Source organism: Cyprinus carpio, chromosome B15, assembly GCF_018340385.1.
Source record: "Cyprinus carpio isolate SPL01 chromosome B15, ASM1834038v1, whole genome shotgun sequence".
NCBI classification, from domain to species: Eukaryota; Metazoa; Chordata; class Actinopteri; order Cypriniformes; family Cyprinidae; genus Cyprinus; species Cyprinus carpio.
In genome coordinates, this window is record NC_056611.1 from 871,633 (window position 1) to 886,797 (window position 15,165).

At 37.7% G+C, this 15,165-nt stretch overlaps 1 protein-coding gene across 1 annotated transcript; it reads right to left on the minus strand.

Annotated features, from left to right (window-relative positions):
• Nucleotides 1-2,849: 2,849 nt before the first annotated feature.
• LOC109085523 (olfactory receptor 52K1-like) lies at nt 2,850-14,080 on the minus strand. The gene is made up of 2 exons (XM_042738858.1): nt 13,134-14,080; nt 2,850-2,937 (listed from the first exon to the last, which is right to left on the minus strand). Exons 1-2 carry the CDS (start codon nt 14,054-14,056, stop codon nt 2,850-2,852), a joined length of 1,011 nt encoding a protein of 336 aa, XP_042594792.1. The 5' UTR covers nt 14,057-14,080.
• Between the last annotated feature and the right edge of the window lie 1,085 nt (nt 14,081-15,165).

Here is a 15,165-nt window from a genome sequence, read left to right on the forward strand (position 1 = left end):
ATCGTATCTGTGCAATAATTTGCAATCAAGTCAACGATATCGCTGTAGATGAAGTGTCCCCAACTAAGCAAGCCAGAGGTGACAGCGGCAAGGAACCAAAACTCCATCAGTGACAGAATGGAGAAAAAACCTTGGGAGAACCCAGGCTCAGTCGGGGGGGCCAGTTCTCCTCTGACCAGATGAAACCAGCAGTTCAATTCCAGGCTGCAGCAAAGTCAGATTGTGCAGAAGAATCATCTGTTTCCTGTGGTCTTGTCCCAGTGGTCATCTGAGACAAGGTCTTTACAGGGGATCTGTCTTTGGGGCTCCAGTTATCTTGGTCTCCGCTGTCTTTCAGGGCTGTAGAGGTCCTTTCTAGGTGCTGATCCACCATCTGGGATGGATACGTACTGGATCCAGGTGACTGCAGTGACCCTCTGACTTGGATACAGACTGGATCTGGTGGCTATGGTGACCTCGGAATAAGAGAGAAACAGACTAATATTAGCATAGATGCCATTCTTCTAATGATGAAGCAAGTACATTGGGTGTTATGGGAAGTGTTCCTGGTTCCGGTTTACCTAATTAATGCAGCCTAAAAATCCTTTAACGGATTTGGATATTAGAAGCGTATTAGTTAGTTATGCGTAAGCCAGGTTAAAGAGATGGGTCTTTAATCTAGATTTAAACTGCAAAAGTGTGTCTGCCTCCCGAACAATGTTAGGTAGGTTATTCCAGAGTTAGGGCACTAAATAGGAAAAGGATCTGCCGCCCGCAGTTGACTTTGATATTCTAGGTATTATCAAATTGCCAGAGTTTTGAGAACGGAGCGGACATGGAGGACTATAATTTAACAAGAGCTTGTTCAAATACTGACGTGCTAAACCATTCAGGGCTTTATAAATAATAAGCAAGATTTTAAAATCTATACAATGTTTGATAGGGAGCCAGTGCAGTGTTGACAGAACCGGGCTAATGTGAAAGGTTGCTATCAAATAGCACACCTAGGTTACTAACTGATGACGAAGAACTGACAGAGCAGCCATCAAGTCTTAGACAGCATTCTAGGTTATTACATGCAGAGCTTTTAGGTCCTATAATTAACACCTCTGTTTTTTTTCAGAATTTAGCAGTAAGAAATTACTCGTCATCCAGTTTTTTATATCGACTATGCATTCCGTTAGTTCTTCAAATTGCTATGTTTCACCGGGCCATGAAAAAATATAGAGCTGAGTATCATCAGCATAACAGTGAAAGCTAACACTGTGTTTTCTGATGATATTTCCCAAGGGTAACATGTAAAGCGTGAAGAGTAACGGCCCTAGTACTGAGCCTTGAGGTACTCCATACTGCACTTGTGATCGATATGATACCTCTTCATTCACTGCTACGAACTGATGGCGGTCATATAAGTATGATTTAAACCATGCTAATTAACTTCCATTAATGCCAACAAAATGTTCTAGTCTATGCAAAAGAATGGTGTGGTCAATAGTGTTGAACGCAGCACTAAGATCCAATAGCACTAATAGAGAGATACAACCACGATCAGATGATAAGAGCAGGTCATTTGTAACTCTAAGGAGAGCAGTCTCAGTACTATGATACGGTCTAAATCCGGACTGGGAATCCTCACAGATGCCATGTTTCTCTTAGAAGGAATATAATTGTGAGGATACTACCTTTTCTTGTATCTTGGACAGAAAAGGGAGATTCGAGATCGGTCTATAATTAACTAGTTCTTTGGGGTCAAGTTGTGGTTTTTTGATGAGAGGCTTAAAAACAGCCAATGTGAAGGTTTTGGGGACATATCCTAATAACAATGAGGGAATAATAATTGTCAGAAGAGGATCTATGACTTCTGGAATTACCTCTTTTAGGAGCTTAGATGGAATAGGGTCTAACATACATGTTGTTGGTTTAGATGATTTAACAAGTTTATACAATTCTTCCTCTCCTATAGTAGAGAATGAGTGGAACTATTCCTCAGGGGATCTATAGTGCGCTGTCTGATGTGATACTGTAGCTGAAGGCTGCATGGTTACAATTTTATCTCTAATAGTATCGATTTTAGAAGTAGTTCATAAAGTCATTACTGCTGTGATGTTGGGAAATGTCAACACTTGTTGATGCTTTATTTTTCGTTAATTTAGCCACTGTATTGAAGAAATTCCTGGGGTTATGTTTGTTTTCTTCTAAAAGAGACGAAAAGTAATCAGATCTAGCAGTTTTTAATGCTTTTCTATAGGATAGGTTACTTTCCCTCCAAGCAATACAAAATACCTTTAGTTTTGTTTTTTTCCTCCAGCTGCGCTCCATTTTCCGGGCTGAAGTGGGTTGTGCAGGGTTTTAAGGCCTTCATGTGAGCTTTGCCAGATTTGAAAACAGAGGTAAAAATCATAACATCGGAAGCAGTAATGAGAATAAAAGGAAAGCACAAGGAAAACAGTCAAAAGTCCTACAATGTTATTAATAGATGTATCTCCACAGGCTAACTTAACCAATGGGCAAGGAGGCGCTCTGTATTATAGGGTCCAACCTGATATCTGTGAAGGAGTAATCCTGCATTTGTAATTGCTGCACACATGGTAATGTTTGCCCCTCTCTGTCTTGGCACATCAACTGTGGCCCTTTTTCCAATCACATTTCGTCCACATCGACACCTTTTGGCCAGATTGAATCCTGCCTCATCTATGTATATGAATTCACGAGGGGCCTGGTTGGCCTCCAATTCCTTAAACTCTCTGAAACAAAGTTTATGTAAATCATGTCATTACTGTATACCATACTGTACTCTGACCTATTACTGTGTAGGTTATCTACTTGCAAAGTGCAAAGCTTATAGAACTGGACTTTGCATTGAATATACACTATACCTGGACATATTGTCGTCGTAGCTCCTTGACTCTCTCACTGTTCCTCTCAATGGGAACAGTGTAGAGCTGCTTCATCCACACTCTGTGTTTGGACAATGTCCGCGTAATGGTTGTGAGGCTGATGCTATCGATATTGTCAAATATCTCATGGTCCTCCACAATTCTAGTTTTAATTTCATGCAGTTCTATTGCATTATTTGTCGTATGCCTCTAGTCTGAGCTCCGTCACGTTATTTCTCTATCGTCTATTTTTTATTGTTGAAATCTATTTTATACACCATCATTTTCGTTTCTATAATGTGTGAATATATCCTCTATCGTATTCTACAACAAAAACAATCAGAGCGCCTTGTTATCACTAGTTTTATTGTGATTTCCCGAGTCCGCTAGTAGCTTATAGCCCATTAGCATCACCAGCGTGGTTGTCGCTAAACCCGCGGTGCATCGCTAATACTCTATTCACACACATTACAATTGCTTTACTCACTGTTACTTGCTTTAATGGCGGATGTTTGTCTACCTTTGATTGCAGGTGACGACACGTTGGAGGCCGTGGAGAAGCAGATTCGGGTCCTGGAGCAGAGGCAGGCCCAGCTGAGAGAACGGAGAGCCGCGCTGGAAACCTCCCGGGCTGACTCTCACAAGTCCAGGGTAAGTTTGCAGTGTGCTACTAACAGTCCCACGACCTCCACCCTGTGTGTTTCTCTGCACAGGGCCGGTGCACCCAGGACGCGATCTGCCCAGATGTCCTTCACGCCGGTGCCGGGACACCACGGACCCTGGGTACACCCACAGCAGAGGACGCAAGCCAGGCCCTGGGCGACGACCTCTCCCCCTCCGGTCTTCGAGATCTCCACACGGAACCGCTTCTCTCCCCTCCGCGAGACGGAACGCGACGCTGTGATCGTCGGAGACTCCATCGTACGACACGTACGTGCTACGTTAACCGAAGATAAAGTGCACACTCACTGTCTCCCTGGTGCTCGTATTCTCGATGTTTCTGCCCAGATACCCACGATCCTGAAGGCCGACGAGAGCCCCAGAGCGGTCGTGCTTCACGCCGGGGTTAACGACACCACGCAGCGGCAGACGGAGACGCTGAAGAGGGACTTCAGGAGCACTACGCCCGCAACGTCGATCATCGTGTCAGGACCACTGCCCACGTATCGACGAGGACATGAAAGGTTCAGTAGACTGTTTGCTCTAAATGAATGGTTATTGTCATTGCGTAAAGAACAGAAACTGCTCTTTGTTAATAATTGTCATTTTTTTCTGGGAGCGAGCTAGGCTTTTTCGTGCTGATGGCCTGCACCCCAGCAGAGTCGGAGCGGAGCTGCTCTCGGACAACATCTCCAGGACTCTACGCTCCATTTGACTAGTAAACCAATTCTCAAATAACTGCTATGATGGCTTTTGTTCTACCCGCTTAAATGTTAGAAGTACTTGCGCTGTCCAGTATATAAAGACTGTCTCTGTTCCCCTAATAGTGAGGTGAAAATATACATTTAATTCAGGATCTAGAAAAAGATTTTATCGTGATTAAACCTGAAAAACGTAAAATAAATGAACAAAAACAATTTTTAAAGTTTGGGCTCATAAACATTAGATCACTCACACCCAAAGCAGTTATTGTAAATGAAATGATCACAGATAATAGTTTTGATGTACTCTGCTTGACTGAAACCTGGCTAAAACCAAATGATTATATTGGTCTAAATGAGTCTACTCCACCAAACTACTGTTATAAACATGAGCCCGTCAGACTGGTCGTGGGGGAGGTGTTGCAACAATATATAGTGATATTCTCAGTGTTACCCAGAAAACAGGATACAGGTTTAAATCATTTGAAAATACTTATGCTTAATGTTACACTGTCAGATATGCAAAAGAAAATCTATTGTATCTCTTTCTCTGACTACTGTGTATAGACCACCAGGGCCATATACAGAATTCCTAAAAGAATTTGGAGATTTCCTCTCAGACCTGTTGGTTACCACTGATAAAGCGCTAATTCTCGGAGATTTTAACATTCATATTGATAATACAAATGATGCATTAGGACTTGCGTTTACTAACTTATTAAACTGTTTTGGAGTAAAGCAAAATGTCACCGGGCCCACTCATCGTTTTAATCATACGCTAGACTTAATTATATGGCATGGAATCGATCTTACTGACATAGATATCGTACCTCAAAGTGATGATGTTACTGACCATTTCCCTGTATCGTGCATTTTGCGTATTGATGATAATAACTATATAGCTTCGCGTTATCGTCCGGGCAGAACTATTGTTCCAGCCACCAAAGACAGATTCGCAAATAACCTGCCTGATCTATCTCAACTGCTCTGTGTACCCATAAATACACATGAACTAGACAAAATGACTGGCAACAAGGGCACTATCTTCTCTAATACATTAGAAGCTGTTGCCCCCATCAAATTGAAAAAGGTTAGAGAAAAAGGTACTGTGCCATGGTACAACAGTAATACCCACGCTCTCAAGAAAGAAACTCGTAGTCTTGAGCGCAAATGGAGAAAAACGAACTTGGAAGTTTTTAGAATTGCGTGGAAAAACAGTATGTCCAGCTATAGACAGGCTCTAAAAACTGCCAGGGCCGAGCATATCCACAAACTCATAGAAAACAACCAAAACAATCCAAGGTTTTTATTTAGCACAGTGCCTAGATTAACAAATAACCAGACGCCAACCGATCTAAATATTCCCTCACAGTTAAATAGTAATGACTTTATGAATTTCTTCACTGATAAAATAGATAACATCAGAAATACAATAACAAATGTAGATTCTACAGCATCTAATACTTTAGTTTTATCCATCGCAACCAAAGATAAACTGCAGGGCTTTACAACTATAGGACAGGAAGAGCTAAATAAACTTATCACTGCATCTAAACCAACAACATGTTTATTAGATCCTGTACCCACTAAATTACTGAAAGAGTTGCTACCTGTAGCAGAAAAACCGCTTCTCAATATTATTAACTCGTCGTTATCTTTAGGTCACATCCCAAAACCATTCAAGCTGGCAGTTATTAAGCCTCTTATTAAGAAACCACAACTAGATCCAAGTGAACTGGCAAATTACAGACCCATTTCAAATCTTCCATTTATGTCTAAAATTTTAGAAAAAGTTGTGTGCTCAATTGTGCTCCTACCTGCAAAAAAATTATCTCTATGAAGAATTACAGTCGGGTTTCAGGCCCCATCATAGCACAGAAACTGCACTTGTTAAAATTACAAATGACTTGCTTCTTGCTTCAGATCAAGGCTGCATCTCATTGCTAGTTTTACTTGATCTTAGTGCTGCGTTCGACACCATAGATAACGACATACTCATAGATAGATTGCAAAACTATACAGGTATCCAAGGGCAGGCTTTAAGATGGTTTAGATCCTACCTGTCCGATCGCTACCACTTTGTTTATTTAAATGGGGAGTCATCTCATATATCACCGGTAAAATATGGAGTGCCACAAGGATCTGTCCTAGGTCCTCTGCTATTTTCAATATACATGTTGCCCCTTGGTAATATCATTAGAAAATACGGGATTAGTTTCGACTGTTATGCTGATGATACTCAACTATATATCTCAACAAGACCAGGTGAAACTCAAAATTATCTAAGCTAACAGAGTGTGTTAAAAATGTAAAAGATTGGATGACCAATAATTTTCTCCTATTAAATTCAGATAAGACAGAGATATTACTTATTGGACCAAAAAACATTACACAGAATCTCGTAGATTACAATTTGCATTTAGATGGATGTACTGTTACTTCCTCTACTGTCAAAAATCTGGGTGTTATATTAGACAGTAACTTGTCTTTTGAAAATCATATTTCCCATGTTACAAAAACAGCATTCTTCTATCTTAGAAACATTGCAAAGCTACGAAACAAGTTACCTGTTCCTGATGCAGAAAAGCTAGTTCATGCATTCATAACCTCTAGACTGGACTATTGTAATGCACTGCTAGGTGGTTGTCCTGCATCCTCAATAAACAAGCTACAGGTAGTCCAAAATGCAGCGGCTAGAGTCCTTACCAGGTCAAGAAAATATGATCATATTACCCCAATACTACAGTCTCTGCACTGGCTACCTATTAAGTTCCGTATCAGTTACAAAAGATTATTACTTACTTATAAGGCCCTTAATGGCTTAGCTTCTGCATACCTAACTAGTCTTCTACCACGCTACAACCCATCACGCTCCCTAAGGTCACAAAACGCTGGACTTTTGATAGTACCTAGGATACACTCTAAAAAATGCTGGGTTAAATATAACCCAGTGCTGGGTTAAAAAGGGACCAACCCAGCGGTTGGGTTGTTTTGACCCAGCGGTTGGGTTATTTTGACCAGAGGTGGGTAGTCCAGGGGTCAGAAAGTAAAAGTCCTGCCATATTTTTGCTCCATCCATGAACTCAGCAGCTGATTTCACCAGAGGAGGAACCAAGTCATTCCTTTCAAGTCACAAACAAGTCTCAAGTCAAATCCCAAGTCCTCAAAGAGTTAAAGTTAATGAGATAAATAAGTGATTAATTAAATGATGATTGTGCATTAATGATGAACACATGCTGTTATTGGAAATTACAGAGGATCAGATGTTGATGTTTTATTGGTTAAAATGATGCCACCATCATGGAGATCAGTGTTTGATTTAGTTGTGCTCTTGACCCTTGACTTGTTGCGCTAGATCTCTCTCTCTGTAGAAATGCATGTGGTGTTTTACAATGATGAGATATTTGCTGTTTATATGTGATGAAACAAGCCTCATGAAATGGCCTGATTTCATTTAAAATAACTTGCTTCCATTTACATGTTCAGGTTTTGCATTAAGAACTATGTGAAACTACAGAACACTGTTGTTCTAAAATATATAGTGAATTAATAAAAATAAAAAAAAGTATGTTTATATATAATAAAATATATGTATGTGTGTCAAAAAAAACTACTATACTATTTAGACACAGAGAGACATCATGTGTGTGTATATATACATATAATACACCAAAAAAAACTACTATACTATTTAGACACAGAGAGACATCAAGAACCAGTATACCAATCTCAACAATGGTGACAATCAACAAAATGCTTCATGATGCAATGAATGCTGGGTAACACCATAGCAAAAACTCCCATCATGCACTGCAGTATGAAAAATTATTGTCACCACTGTTGAGGATAGTATGATAAATGTTCATGGCTAAATTCCTGAGCTGATATAGCTTTTTTTTTTATTCAATATTGACACATTAAGGTGGTATTTGTTTAATAGTTTTTTTTTTGTAGTTATACAGTACCTGAACAATAAACCAAAGAGAGAGAGAGCGCTTTATGATGTTTATTTACCATGAGTTATTAGCAGAAATCACAAGTTACTCTGCTACTTCAAGCTTTTGATTCAGCAATGCACAAATGTTTGCTGTGAAACAATATTGTAACTGCTTAGAAACCAACTACTTTGAGTTATTAAAAGGGTCAAGAGACTAATTAAAGCAAACCTTGACCACAGTTATGGTGGCATCTTGTGTGCTTTTAAAAAAAAAGAAATAAATCAGTATATTTCATCCAAGGCTGTGCCTGGAGTCAGTTGTAGTTCTTGTGTTTCTCTTTTCTTCTGTTAAGTTGATTGTTAACAGCAGGTGTTCATCACTATTGCACAATCTTCATTTAATTAGTCACTTAATTATCTCATTAACTTTAACTCTTTGAGGACTTGGGATCTGACTCGAGACTCGTTTGTGATGTGAAAGGAATGACTTGGTTCTCCTCTGGTTAAAACAGCTTGCTGAGTTCATGGGTGGAATAAACATATGGCAGGACTTTTACTTTCTGACCCCTGGACTTTATACCTCTGCCAACTGCTGGGTCAAAACAACCCAACTGTTGGGTTGGTCCCTTTTTAACCCAGCGTTGGGTTATATTTAACCCAGCATTTTTTTAGAGTGTAGCAAAGTCCACTAAAGGAGGTAGAGCTTTTTCGCATTTGGCTCCCAAACTCTGGAATAGCCTTCCTGATAATGTTCGGGGTTCAGACACACTTCTTCTGTTTAAATCTAGATTAAAACACACACCTCTTTGGCCAAGCATTCAAATAATGCATCTCATAATTTTGGACTGCAGATATATCTGATCAAATGTGCATTTTTATACTTTAGCTTGGGTTAAACTAAATAATAACAACAGGCTGGAACAGCAGCTACGCTAATTATGTCTCTATTTGTTTCTCTGCTTTGCTTTCTCTGTTTCTCTGATGTAAATCCCGTGGTAACTAGGATTTACACAAGCTCCAGTCTGGATCCAGAACACCTGAGAAGAGATGATGCCAACCCCTCAGAGGACCTCAGATGATGCTAACCCAGAGACAACATACAGAACTACCACATTTTGCTATAAGTTTGATTGCATAATTGATGTTAATAGTGTTAATCGTCTGTTTGTTTACGTCTTTTACTGATTTTTCTGAACATTTCTGCCATATGCACATGAACTGACAGTCATCACTGATAAGCTACTACTAAATATTGTAGAAACTTAATTTTCTGTAAAGTTGCTTTGTAATGATTTGTATCATAAAAAGCGCTATACAAATAAACTTGAATTGAATTGAATTATTTGCAACAACCATTTCTACAATGGCAAGCTCTTGATCATTATTGAGGAGATTTCCTCTTCCCCCAGAGGGTGAAAGACATTCAATTCTTTAGAGGGACAAAAAAATTCTACATATGCATTACTGTATGACCTTATTGACATGTCAAGTGAGAATAGAAACAATCCGTGTAAAATGCAATACTTACCTGTTGGTTTGTTGAAAGATGCGTATAATGGAGGCAACCGTTGACCGCCTCAAATTGGGTTGCACTCTTTCACCAGCCTCTCTTAATGAAAGACCGTGGTTGATTACATGGTCAATGATAGTGGCACGAATTTCATCACTGACTACTGTTCTTGCAGCCCTTGGAATGCCACCACCACGCATTCTTACACCTCTACCCTTGCCCTCTCCTTGGGCCTGCTCTTCTCCCTGGCCCTGCTCCTCTCACTGCACCTGCACCTCTTACTGCACCTCTCACTGCTCCTGCACCTCTCACTGCATCTCTCACTGCTCCTGCACCTCTCACTGCATCTCTCACTGCTCCCTGCACCTCTCACTGCATCTCTCACTGGGCCTGCTCTTCTCCCTGGGCCCCTTGCTCTTACTCTTCCTCATCCAGACATTACAGTGTTTGTCTTTTTCTGTTTCTGTTTCCAAAACATCACTCCTCAAAGTCCTCCTTTTACCGTGTAAGTGTCAATGTAATAGACAATAACCCCTCCCACTGAGTCTAAGCCAGACTGGAATCAGCTGTGGTTGGCCCAATTTACCCAACATAAATCAGCTGTGTGTCAATCATTCAATTGTTTGTTTATTATCAGCTGAGATATATTGTTTTTGAACTGATATCATTGCAGAAGCAGAGGTTTTTATATTGTATCTAAGGTTTGGAACATTGTTTTTGCTATTGTGGGATGTTGTGTGTTAACATTCATAAATACTACAAAAACAATCCATAATTTTGTTGGGAGGTATAGCTTGTCTGTTAAGAAAATGTAAGCATTGTGGAAATGTGTTCACTGACTGCATATTGTGTGAAAACGACATGAAATGTGTGAATGGTATGGCCACAAAAGACCGATGCTGTGCTAATTGTGTTTAGAGTTTTGAAAATGTGACAACTGGTTGGACAAACGCTTGTGAGCGACTGAAAAAAACTGTAAACAAAAAGCCAAGAAGCATGTTAGGTACCAAAAATATATGCAAGAGCAAGTCTACAACGCCCATTAAAGCCATTAGTACACATATAGAAAAATGCCCTTTATCTTATGATTAAATATATAAGAATGGAGTTTGCTGTGATAGCCTATAAAAACATCATAAAGAAAGGAATAAATAAAAAAGGCCTCCTTTCTCCTAGACTGTAAAAACCATTAAATGTAGTCTATGCATGAGATATTTTGTGCAGAAAAATTCTTCATGCTTCAATCCTTCAAAACTCCTTTTCCAAACACAGTGTCCTGTTCAAAGAAATTACATCATAGAAAAGGAGAGAATAAATAATAGTTAAGTTTCATCTACAACAACACCAAAATATGCTTCACTGTCAGCCATGGCATTGTGAATAAAAATAAATATTATAAATAAATAAAACTGTTCAGTATTTAAGATCATTTCCATTTCATACTTTTCAGAATCTCTAAATATATTTAAAAAAATCTGTCTCACTTAGTGTACCTATAGTTATTATATTAGTATAGAATTAATCACCTTAATTCTGAAGTTTCTTGCTTTATTACAGTATACTGTCATCTAAATCTGAACAACAAAATAAAGCTTCCTTTGACACTTCAATTTAGAAGTACAACATATTGACTCATATGACGAGCATGGAACGCATACATAATTGGATACCAGATATTATTACACTGTTACACTGTTGAATTACACTGTTGAATAGAGACCTTTAAAGGTTTTTTCTTTTTCTTTTTTTTTTCTTCTAGATAGGACGTCTCATGTGTAATGAACACTTGACCAATATCATGGTATCTCAATACATTGTCATGTTCCCATGAGTCTGTGTGCTACTCAAACTAAAATAATAATAATAATAATAATAATAATAATAATAATAATAATAATAATAATAAAATAGAGATCATCTCCTTTTTGCTATATCATAGGACTGCAGTTTCTGTGGCAGTGTTGGCTGTTTTGTAAGCTCTGGATTTTTATTACCGGCAATTAAGTCATAACAAATGTAATAAGATAAATAATTTAATTGATTTGTAGCCTGATGTGGATATAGTAGCATGGCAAGCATGTAACCTTAGACGTATTTAATGAGTGAGACATCTGCTGTATAAATGATGTGATTGTCAGTGGAAGTTTAAGTTAACAGAACATATCAGTTTCCATGTTCAAAAATTGCTCTGCCTCTTATGTAAATCTTTGAATATCAGACATTTTGTAGTCTTATTTTTCAGAGCAATAGTGAAGATTTTCTAGTGCACTCAGTCAGTCCCAAAACACAATGCAGTAATAAGTGCACAATCTATGTATGCTCACAGACCAGAGAAACCCCATCATGCACTGATAGGTCAGACTGGTCTTATAGTTTATATTTATATTTATATTGCAGAAATAGGAACCAGCAAACACAATATCACAGAATGAACAGTCTCGTTGTCCTAAGTCAGATAAAGGATCAGGGCAGGCAGCAAGCAAATGAAGTCAGAATACGTTGTGCAAGACAGTCAATACTCAGGGGATGGCGCCGCCCTCTGCTGGTCAGAGGAGGGAATCACGGAGTTCGTCCCTGTGACAATATGAATGCACTTTAAAAAGTGTACATCTAAACCATAAACGTACACACATATTTACAGCTGAAGAAATGCCAAATATATCATAAAAATATTTATATAGTTGCACCTTTACCAATTTATAGATAATTTTAAATCCTTTAAAAGTTCAAATAAATGTAACTTATTCCTATAATCCGAAGCAAAAACTGGACAAAATGTCCTAAACAGGCAATCCACACTTGCAAAAGTATGTGAAGAATAATCCAAATATATGAAATAATATTAATATCCACCAACTGCTTGGCCTGGCGGTCAGCCTAGGAGGAGTCCTGGTTGAGATTTTAAGATTTATTAAGGTCACTTTGTTTTTGGGAACCTTCAGTGATGCAGATTTTTTGTAGCCTTCATCAGACCTTTGCCTAATTGTTCTGGAGGCATTTCCTTTGACTTCATGGTTTAATATGCATTTTCATTTCATTTCATTTTCAACTGTCAGTCCTTATATAGACAGGTGTGTGCCTTTATAAATCATGTCCAATCAACAGAATTTTAAAGTAGAATTTAATATATCTTTAGAGACAGACAAAATATACAAATATCAGGATGTACCTGAGGTGCCTTTTATTTATTTATTTATTTATTTATTAATTTTTTCAGTCTAAAGTAATTAATAATGACAAATTGACAATATTTTGTTTGTAACATATTTATTTAAAGGAGTAGCCATTTTGTTTTTGCTTTGTCAGAACCAAGGTCAGATGTCATATTTTAGGACTCCTTAAGTGTTTAAGGGCAGTCTTGTTTTTTCCCTCCTCAAAACAATAGTCAATTTTCAGTGTTTTGTCAAACTGTTTTTGCTGTTTACAGAACTCATTCATATTTTTAAAGGAAAGAAAATACCATAGCATACAAAACAAACATAAGAAATGTTTGTCTTATTTCTTTTGTTCTCCATCCATAAATTATTGGGTGAAAACAACACGTAAAAAATAAGTATACAATGCTTATAAATACACGGATACTCGAAGAAATGTTATTCTTAATTCTGTATGACAAAAAAGCAGTCAGTGCAGACGTCAAACTAAATGACAAAACAATTAAGTGAGTAATGCAGGTGTTTAAGGCCTTCATGTGAGTTTTTCCAGACTTCAACACAGATGTAAAAATCACAACATAGGAAAGAGAAATGAGAATAAAATCAGTAGTTGGTATAAGGAAAGCAGACACAAGTCCTACAATATTATTAATAGTTATATCTCCACATGCTAACTGAACCAGTGCCATGTGCTCACAAAAACAGTGATCAATAACATTTGTTGCACAAAATGTCAGTTTTCCAGCCAGAGAGACCATGGTGACAATCAGGAGTCCATTTCTGATTACTGGCACAACAACAAATTTTAGAAAGTTAGGGATTTCCATGTATTTCTGATAGTAAAGAGGTTTGCATATGGCAAAGTAACGATCCAGTGCCATCCACAAAAGCAAGGTATTTTGAAATGTTCCAACAAAATGAATGCCAAACATTTGTATCAAACAACCTGTTAGAGATATTCCACTCCAGTTGAATAAAAAACTAAGAAGCATGTTAGGTACAAAAATTATTGGCAAGATCAAGTCTACAACTGCCATAACACCTATTAGTACATACATCGGGGAATGCAGAGAATTCTGAGATTTAATTAAATATATTAGGGTTGAATTTGCTGTGATAGACAATAAAAACATCAGAGAGAAAGGTATAAATAAAAAAGGCCTCAGTTCTCCTAGGTTGTAGAAACCGTTTAACTTGAAGTGGATGAATGAGTTATTTTGTGCAGGAAGATCATTCATGTTGAAACAGCCTTTTATGCATACATTATTCCGTTTAAGTTCAATTGAAGTTGATGAATCTGAGAAGAGAGAGTAATATCTGATCATGTTTTCCTTTTATCAACACTACAATACACTATAGTCATAAATGCTGTATTATGCCAACAAATATATATCTTTGTTTCTATTGCTAATGCAAATAAATAAAAAGTAAATAATAATAATAATAATAATAACAACAATAATAATAAAATAAAAAATAAAAGCAACTAATTCAGAACAATCAGAATATTAGAAGAAAAAAACAACAACAACATCTGGCTTACTTGCAGCATACAGTGTTTTTACATTTACATTTATTCATTTAGCAGACACTTTTATCCAAGCGACTAACAATTAAGGAATACCTGTCCATTAAGCGATTCATCTTAAAGAGGAAAACAGACACAGGAAGTGCTCGTCATACCAATTTTCAAGCATTGTTCTAATAAGTACAAGCTAAACAGAGAAAGATGAAAGAAAAGAGAGAAAAAAAATATATATATATATATTAGAATGAAGTCAGATAGTGACGAAAGAGGTGAGTATTTAGCAGTCGCTTGAAAAATGTCAGGGAATCAGCATATGGGTTGGAAAATCATTCCACCAGCCAGGAACTGTAAACAAAAATGTTCTGGCAAGTGATTTTGTGCCTCTTTCTGATGGCACCACGAGGAGTTGCTCACTAGCGGATTTTACTGTATTTCTGAAGTTTTTAAACTGTTTTGATTTTTTTTTTTTTTTTAGTTTAAAAGTCCTTTTTATACACAGTCCTAGGACACTTCAAGTCAATATATCATTCATATATAGCTGCAGTTAACTTATGATAATAAATCTACCTACATTACTCATTAATCTGTGCTCCCCCATTACATTGCTGAAACCTTGTGTAATTTTCAAGCTAAGATGTCGTCTTACTTGTGAAAGTGTAATGAAAGCTTCACACAAATCCTAGCCTCTAAATACACAGTGTCGTGTTCCCATGAGTCTGTGTGCTACTCCCATAGATGATTAGAACTCATGTCCTTTGTGCTGTAACATAGGACTACAGTTTTTGTACCAGTGGTAATTGTTTTTCAAGTGTGTAACTT

Excerpts from the sequence above, each read along its gene's own strand:
- LOC109085523 (XM_042738858.1), bottom strand. The coding sequence starts at position 14,056 with ATGAATGATCTTCCTGCACAAAATAACTCATTCATCCACTTCAAGTTA. Across the intron at positions 2,938-13,133 it reads ACATTTCTTATGTTTGTTTT|AGTGTGGATGAAGCAGCTCT; the intron begins GTATGCTATGGT and ends GTCCAAACACAG.